At 36.2% G+C, this 9,542-nt stretch overlaps 1 protein-coding gene across 1 annotated transcript; it reads left to right on the forward strand.

Annotated features, from left to right (window-relative positions):
- Positions 1 to 426: 426 nt before the first annotated feature.
- Positions 427 to 6,476, forward strand: LOC133814972 (long chain base biosynthesis protein 1b-like; the record flags this gene model as incomplete). Its single annotated transcript, XM_062247873.1, has 3 exons — positions 427 to 499; positions 5,870 to 5,997; positions 6,075 to 6,476. Coding segments are annotated over 3 exons (378 nt in total), but the record flags the coding sequence as incomplete, so codon positions are not given.
- Positions 6,477 to 9,542: the final 3,066 nt, after the last annotated feature.

A 9,542-nucleotide genomic window follows, 5' to 3' on the forward strand; every position in this document is an offset into this window, starting at 1 on the left:
ACGAACCTACGAGACCCCGAGATACTTGTAACATATGTATGTATTTGTAATATTGTTCCTCATGGATTAGACAGTAATGCCCTACACATGAAAAATGAAAAAACGAGGATACATGATTGGAAAAAGTACCACCATAAATAATTTAGAAATGGTTCTTTGTCAAAAAAAAAATTAAGATTTTTCTTGAGAAAAGGCCAACCTTTCGTTAGAGTCGGTTTTCTATCTTCTTCTCTCTCCCGCGCCATCTCCTTCACTCCCCCACCAATACCATCACCATCTTTCATTCGATTTCTTCTTGACTTCGCCAGCCTCTCTCACTCAGTCCGTTTCTGCACCATCTCCCTCAATCCGCCACCCTCTCATTCGATTTGTTCCTCTCATACTCGCTGTCTCTCGCACTCGGTCCGTAGCACCTTCTTCCTCTAATCGATCCATATTGCTTCCTTCGTCAAGATCTTCACCAAAACCGGGAGGCCCAGAGCCAGAGCCACCGCCTCTGGTATTACTTTAGGGTTTGAAGTTTAAATCTGTTAATATATATGTTTGTATTTATATATATATATATATATCTGTGTGTTTGTGATCGGTGGAGTTTAAAATGGAAGCTATCCTTCTTCCTTTTTTTTTTTTTTTTAAGTTTTGAAGACGATTTTGATTCATTATTCTCTTAAACACTTTCTATGGAATTAATTTTCAAGTACTTGATATGCCATTTTTATTGTCATCTTTATGTGGTAATATTACATTATTTATTAGTTTATAACGCTGCCACAAAATGACATCTGGGTTTGGTTTCAGAATCAAAAAAGGAGTTGCTCAACATGTATATATTGTATATAAATTAAAAACAAAGCATACAATTTAAATGGTTTAAGCATAGTAAAAACAAATCTTTGTGATGTTCCTTAAATTCTTGACAGAGTAGAGGTATTGGGGCAACAATCCTGAGAGAAATATTAGAGGAGGATTAAATTTTTTGAATTCATGAGTTCAATTGAAATTAATCTCAGACTCTGACCAATTTTGCCTTGGGGTTGGAGTTTCTTATTTTCACATTTAGATGAATATGTTGAAAGATGAGGAGATTGCATGAGAATGATGGAACGATTTCTAAGTATTTGTATGTACTTGAGTTCCTTAATGCGAATGGTTGTGTCTTCTTAGATTAGAGTTGTTATAATGTATGGTCTTATTTAGATTAATCTTTTCTGAAAAGATCTTCAATATGCTAATCTTTGAGAAGATGCCACTGTTTCTATTTTTTTATTAAAATTTATTATGTGAAAAGTTACCACTGTTAGCATTAAAACCTATTCACTAATAGGTTTAGTTAAAGTTAACCCATTTTTAAGAGCTTCCGTTAAACGTAGAATTCACGTTACATAGCCATTTATATAGTAATAGAGATATTTTATTGATGAAATCCAACACTTTCTCCATGCTTATGTGTATAAATATTGACAATCATAAGATTTTTTTTATTGTAACTTGTAGTTTGGAATTGGGGATTTATGTGAGCAGATATCATAGACTGGTCATTATTTAGTCTTAGTTGTTGTGAATTGTTGCTATGTAAGTGTAACCATTAGGATTTTATTTCTTGAAGTGAACATAAAATTGTTGGATCCATATGTCTGACTTTATATATTTTGGAATAGTTCCTTGGGATCCATGATAAATTTGAAAAATCTATTGTTGCCTCATCAATGCCTTGATAAATTCTCTTGGAGAACTCTATTGGGAATTTGGAAGCAACGCTGCAATGTTTTATTGTCGTTAATTGATTTTAAGTGGATCAGTTTTGAATTTTGTTTGCTTGACACCTCTTATGTATCTTCTGTTTTGTTGTTGTTATGTGGTAGTTTAGTCTATCTTTAATTTTCACTTGTGGCTTTTTTTGGGTTTGTTCTCTGTATTTCTATCTTTCTGATGTTATCTCCTTGTGGTGGATCTATCCTAGTTGAGCTTTTTTTGTAGTTTCTGTTTGTTTTAATGAATTTTCTGACTCCTATCTTGAAGGGAGGTGGCATTCATAAAAAAAGTATTCTATCTCTCTCACAAAGAAATTGTTGAAAATTACTCTGTATTGACAAATGAATGAAGTGGTCTTAGACCAAAGTCCACAAATTTCTACTGAGATATATTATGGCATGTAATTTTCATTGCTAAAATTGTTTAGAGTTAATTCTTTGTCATTTTGTATCTTTCTTCGTTTCAATATGTTAGTCATATGTATATATAGCTAATTATTAAGTCATATGTGCCATATATGTAAGTTTGCATAAGAAAGTTTGCTTGCATAAGACAATGATTAATTTAACATATTTACAAACATTTTATAACCATAAGCATTCATGATATAGTTGAAAAAATGGGCAAAGAATCACGGATACATGTGGTTTAGTTATAATAGCTATAAAGCCTAAATAATTAAAAACAAATATTATGAATTTTAACTTAAAACCTATGAAATTATATCAAAATTTATAATTGAATCTTATAAAGTTTGTATTTATTTTATTAAATTAAAATGATTTTTTAAGCTCAGCTCTACCAATTAGAGATTTTGTTTTTGTTATATTTTCACATTGTCAACCAATCACAGTTCTTTAAAACTCAAACATAGTATCAGATAATGCAACCAATCACATTTGCAGAAACATATTTTCTGACACAAAATCCAAATTTTTATTTCAGAATCATACTTTTCAGAAATACATTTTTCAAATTGAGAACTAATCAAATCCCTAATTTCTTGCGACATTGATTATTTGGTATTGGTATGATACCAGGAATAAGAGGCTTAAAAATATGTGTAAGACTTGGTGTGCCAGACATCACTACATATGTTGGGAGTACATTTAAGTTAAAAGGTTAAGAATTATGTATTGCCAGAGAAAAATCCATATGTGGTTCATGGATGCTTGTGCGTTTCATTTACAGTGTAAGGTTTTGTAATATTGGAGCAAGCATGTTGTCTTCTTCATTTTTGTTTTGTTTTTGGCTTTGCATAAAACTCTTTGCAGTTCTCTCTCTTAGTGATTCATTTGTGTATATTTTGCATCTGATCTCTTCTCCTCCTTTGTTGGCTTGAAAAATCAACCATGTCAATTTTGTTGTCTTCTTTGACAATTCTGCATCTACCTCATGTTTTCTTAATAAACACTCGTATTAACCTAAAAAAAACCATTGAAAGTCTATGCAACATTTTTCTATACTACCTAAGTTAAAGGACTATTTTTAGGTATGACCCAATTGGGTTGTTCTCTGTGCTTGTTTTAGTTGGGTCATGCTTTTGGTTCTAATCTCAGTTATGGGCTTTACAAAGTTTTATGTATTCAAAAAGAAAATTCCCAACTGGGTTCAGTTGGCTGAGACTGAGTATATAAAACATTCTTTATCTATTCAAGTTACATTTTGCTGATCCTATTTTCATTTCTTGCTAATTGGTATGTACAGAGATTGGCACTCTCATTTGCTTTCGTATTTATCATTTGATCAGTTCTTTCATAAGGTAGAACAAGTTGCAACTACAAAACTTGTATAGGTAAGTGTGGAAATTAGACTTCTACATTTTATTGAATGAGAGCTATGCCTTTAAATAGGCATTATATAGAGAATGAGGATATTTGGTAATGAATACAAAATATCCTAACATAATTACATAAATTATGGGAAGAAATAAGTCAGCCTATAATTTGCTAAATATAGAAACCAAGTATTTTATACAGCTTGGTTTCTCATTCTAATAGGGATACCGTATAATAATAAAACATTATTTCCTACACCCTCCCTCAAGATAGTGCATAGAGATTCCACATGCCAAGCTTGCAAACTAACTCATTAAAATTTTCTTTAGATAAACCCTTAGTCAGTATATCTGTTTGTTGTTTCTTGTTGGGAATGTAAACAACACATAATCCCCTTCCATCAATTTTTTCTTTAATGAAGTGTCTGTCCACCATTTCTGCATGCTTGGTTCTATCGTGATGAATTAGATTATGTGCTATGCTGATTTGTTGTCACTATACAGCTTCAGAGGCTCAGTTCTATGGAGTTTTAACTCTTCAAGTATGCGCTTGATCCAGATCAGTTCACATACTCCCTGAGCGAGAGCTCTAAGTTCTGCTTCGTACAAATGAACTAACTTTAAATAATTGCACTAGATTTCTATTTTATAATTTTAATTTTTCCAAGTCTTATAAGTTTATCCTTTCGAATTAGATGTCCATCTTGATTGTGAAGGAAGAATCGCCAAGTTTTTGGGTACCACAAACTCCATTCTTTATTCCTATGGACTTTCCACTATGTTTAGTGCTATACCAACTTTTGCTAAAAAAGGGGATATAATTGTTGTGTGAGTATGCCTCCTATTTTCAATGAATGTTATTGAACTTGTTTAACTTTGAGTTACTGTTATGAACTCCTTCCTGTATGACACCATTTTCTAAGGATGAGGGTGTGCATTGGGGAATACAAAATAGTTTATATCTGTCGAGAAACACTATTGTTCCCTTCAATCATAATGAGATGGAGTCTTTAAGAAACACCTTGGAGAAGGTCACTGCTGGAAATAAGCATGCTAAAAAATTGCGACGCTACATTGTGGTTGAATCTGTCTACCAGCTATCTACTATCTGTTATGTGTATTGAGTTTTACCTTCAAGAATGTTGTTAATATGCTATAAAGTTAAAAAAGAAAAAGAAAAATTACATTGACATGGATTTTTCGGTATCCATTTAAGGGTTGCCTATGTTATTGATGACATGTAGGTGGCAGCATTTTGGCATGCAATATGTATGTATGTCATATATATATATGTACAAGTATACGTATAGTCAATCTAAGGTATTGACAATTTAATTCTAAATTTCCAGAATTCTGGGCAAATAGCCCCTTTAGATGAGATTATTATACTGAAGGAGAAGTATTGATTTCGTGTTTGATTGGATGAGAGCAACTCGATTGGTGTACTTGGGAAAAGTGGAAGAGGTCTGATTGAACACTTTGGAGTTCCGGTATTATTCATTTCATTTCCTCTTATATGGAAATTTTTCTTAAATAGAAAAAAGAAACAGAAATAGAATTTCAATTGATTCAAAATCTATTTGTAATACATATGTTGGACTGGTGTTGCTGGTTGAGAAAATAGATATTATTACTGCTGCAATGGGACATGCATTAGCTACAGAAGGAGGATTTTGCACAGAAAATGCTAGGGTCATTGATCACCAGGTATGGTGCCAAGAATTTATCAAGAAGGCCTTCGATTGAGTGTTGAATTGATCAATTGTGTTTGTTATTAGAAATTAAAACTTACAATGGTCTTTAATGCGTATACATATTCTTGATCATAAACTGTAAGCAACACATTAATGTCAAATTGCTCATGTTCTAGTCTATGCTAACCTTTGATAGCGATTGAGTAGTCTTGGATACGTATTTTCTGCTCCGTTGCCCCATATCTTGCCACTGCCTCCATTACTGCCATTTATGTGTTGGAGGAAAAGCCTTATCTCATTAAAAGCTAAAGGAAAATATTGCAATAGTATGGAAAGTTTAGTTTGGGTCTTCACTACCAATTTATCAAATTGTGTTCTAAGAGAGAATGTGTTTGATTTATATATCTTCACTATCCACCATAGAATAACTAGGCTATGTTAGAATCAACAATCTGATGATAGCACTCTAGAGTTTTATAACATATACATGCAGGATTTCTATTGGGACTATTGTTATTGAGACGTCGCTATAGTGCAGTTACTTTGAGCCAGCTAGAGGAGTTACCTTTGTAGTCTAAGATTGTGAAATTCGCTGGATAGACCGATCTAGACCACAACAAATTTTTAACATATTCGAAAATTTCAGGATTATCTGACGTACCAGGACTTTCGGTAGCAAGCAGTCCAGATTCACCTATTGTTTTCCTCACATTGAAGAAGTCAACAAGTTCATCAAAAGCTGACAAGGATCTTCTTCAAGAAATTGCTGACCGCGTAAGTAATTGGTTCATCCTACATTGAGTAGGCCTATTTCACCACTCTTTGATCCTATTTGGGTTCTGCCTTCATAGGTCTTGAAGGATGAGTTTGTATTTGTGGTGACCTCCAAGAAATCAACACTTGATAGATGTCCATTGCCTGTTGGAATCAGATTGTTCGTCTCTACTAGCCATTCTGAATTAGATCTGCTCAAGGCATCTGAATCATTGAAAAGAGTTGCAGCCTTAGTGTTTGAGTGTTGTGCTTGAGTGTGAAACTCAAAGCCGATTAGCTTATTTCTCACCTTGCTGCATTTGTGCATTTGCATGTGATCAATCTAGCTCGGTCTCTTAGCATAAATGTCGTAGTAAAGAAAAAAGCCTTCATTAGTTGAATAGTTTTGTAATGTAGGTATAGCCCAAGAAAGAATGGCCTCTGATTGTTGACAATCTTACATATTTTGGTTTACGGTTGATTTATAATTACTTTTGTTTTGTTTTGATGTTTCTCTTTAAGATGTCATGGTTTCATAAACATCATCACTCTTGGAAAATCTGTTGTCTATTCATAACATAGAAAAAGTATTCATATTAATTATACTGTATGAATCATTTTGTTTTAGCTACAAGAAGGAACAATAGTAATCAAATTGGTTCAAAAAGACTCAGTTATCTACTTTGACAAGATTTAGAGTTTGTTGTTGGGGATAAAGTGATGTTAAAGCTTACACCCCAAATATGGAAAAATGTGACAGACAAACGTTACCACAAGGGGCTGGTACAGAAGTATGACGGACCCTTCGAAATTGTAAAGAAAGTTGGAGCAGTGGCTTATAGACTGAAGTTGTCAGAGAGATTCAAGGTACACTCGAAATTTCATGTTAGTTTCTTAAAGAAATTTCATGAGTTGCTTCAGATTCAAGATAACAGGCAGTATGGGCTCCTCCAACAGTGAGGAAGCAATTTGAGAAGGAGGTCGAGAGGGTACTCAATCACATCACAGGGTACTTGGTGCTAGTAAAAAGAATCAGAGAACGAAATATCTGGTTCAATGGAAAGGTGAGGAAGTGGCAGACGCTACTTGGGAGAAGGTCGTGTCCTTGTGGCAGTTTGAGGACTGGGTTAATGCCTATCTCCAAAGAATCTTGACAAGGTCGTCGAGTTCTTCTAGTGGGGGAGGTTTGTTAGCCCCTCATTAGGCTACACGCACATAGAAGTGCGCAGATGGGGGTGCGCGCGCACTGGTCCCCGCATCAGGCACGCACGTGCGCAGCAGCAGGGCACACACACGCGCGCGGCAGCAGGGCGCACGTGCGCGCGCATGGGCGCAGGCCTTGGTGAACGAAAACACCACAGGCCAAATGGATAATCCTTGGTCGAAGTATGGTAAAAAAGGATCCTAGAGGGGTCTAGGATGTGAGGTTAAAAAGGCTTGAACATTCTTGTTTGGGAAGGTTTCCAAAAATGGAAATATGTCTCCCAAGCAGAAATCATATAAGTTCCTGCTAGGCGGTTAAATCTTCAAGATGCTCCTTAGGGGGGGTGACCCTTGTGCCCCCAGGGGAGGTCTTCGGTCATGGCCTAAGGATGGTGACTAGGCTATGTTAAGGTGCGGCTAAGCTTATTTAAAGGTGGGAATCAAGTACTATGGGGTTGGCGCCAAACTAAGGTGTGCGCGCACGGTTGCTGGTTGGTGCGCGCCAGGGCACGCACATGGAGCACGTGATAGCTGATGAGTGTGCCTTGTGAACGGATGTGACCAAGCAGTTACTAGGAATTATCAGAAGGATACACGTGTGGTTCCTAGATCCTGGGAAGGATGAATCTAATGGTGCTTGACCTAGATTCTTGGATGAGCGACATGTGGCTGTCCAGGGGGCATGTGGCTCGCCTGAGGGACATGTTGCAAGTTGGTTGGTCCAGCTAACACCTAGACGGTTGGGGTTGTCAACTGATGCCTCTGTTGGCATGTTATTTATGTAGTCTAGGTGCCTGAGACATCAAGTGATGTGATGTTCGGTGCATTAACACTTGTATCTTTGTATTTGAGTAATATACAAAGTTGGGAGGGGCTCTCGTAAAATGTGTGTGCCTTTTACTTGTGTTTACTTGATAATCGAGTGTGCGCGATGTTTAATCTGTGTGGTTGTTTGTGTGCATGTTTAAGTGTGTTGTTGGTTGACTAGGTCTGGAGACTTAGGCTATCACAGGCAAAAAAATTCGAAGTGTGGATTTGACTCTGTGACAACTGATATTATTTAACTATCAACAAAATGGTCCAAACTTGTTGAATGACTCATATATCATTTTTTGTCTAAGTTATTTATTTATTTTAAAATGAGATCAAGATAGTAAAACTTCAAAAAAATAAAAACTCAATGAGATTAAAGCAATATTGTTTTTTTTTTTAAAATCAAAACAATTAAGCACGAATAAATATAATTGAAATATGAGTAACGAAATTATATCCACAGCACAAAAAGTTTAAAATAAACAATATAAGTATTGTTGTCTGTGTTTTTGACAAGTCGACACATGGCACTCATCGAGTTTTCTTGGTAGTCGAGAGGTTATTTAGTATGCCCCAGCCCCGGGGAAGGCTTCCTTAGATCTTTCTAGGTATTATTTAGCCTCTTAGTCGAAGAGTTATAGTATGATGGTTCTCCGCCCCTCGAGAATGATGCCAGCTGTCAAGTACAACATCTTGGGACCACCAACAACTTCTTGACACGTGACATGCCTCGCGTGTAGTGGTGTCGTTTCCGTACTCTAGACAAATAGCATGTCCCAATGCACCGCCTAAAACGGGAAGATGTGAAGCCACTCTCTGACACTGTCAGCGGCGTGTCCTCCCAAAAAGTGGTGGGCTGATACCTCGTAAATGGGTCCCGTGCGATCTGTACAGGCCTTTCTGTTTATTATTACAAGAATTGTAATAATTGATACTAAGATCCCATCATTATGAGGGATAATAATTATTAAAGTCCCACTTAATTGTTCCCAGCTACTATAAATTGGGTGAGGATACCCTATTGTAAGGGTTTCGATGATTGTGTAATTTAAGCAACATATACACTGCCAAAAACCTCCATTGAAGCTTGACTTCTCAAGCTTCAAGCATCTCAATATAATAGACTCGTGGACTAAGGTTGTTTTATAACCAGAACCACGTAAAACTGGGTGTCATTTTCATTTTTCTTTCAAGTTCTCTTTATTTAAAGTTGATAGCGAAAAAGACAGTTACCATTTTGGTTCTTTCATTGAGAGCTAGAAGGAAGCGTTGAAAAGTTCAACAATGGTTACAACTAGAAGAAATGCCAACGATGACATCGCTCTTCACAATGTTGCTGAAAGAGGAGAAAATAGTCGGCCACCTCCACCTGCAAACCCGGAGGTAGCTCAAGAAGAATACCCTGAAAACGCTAAGTATGGCGGCGAGTACGACGGCGAGGACGATGAATACTACGATGACACTGACTATACCCAGTCCGTGTACACAGACGAGACAGCAGAGGTGGCGACTCTTAAAGGCCAGATTGCCTCCCAACAGTAAAAGCTTGC

This window comes from Humulus lupulus, chromosome 2 (assembly GCF_963169125.1).
Source record: "Humulus lupulus chromosome 2, drHumLupu1.1, whole genome shotgun sequence".
Classification (NCBI taxonomy): domain Eukaryota; kingdom Viridiplantae; phylum Streptophyta; class Magnoliopsida; order Rosales; family Cannabaceae; genus Humulus; species Humulus lupulus.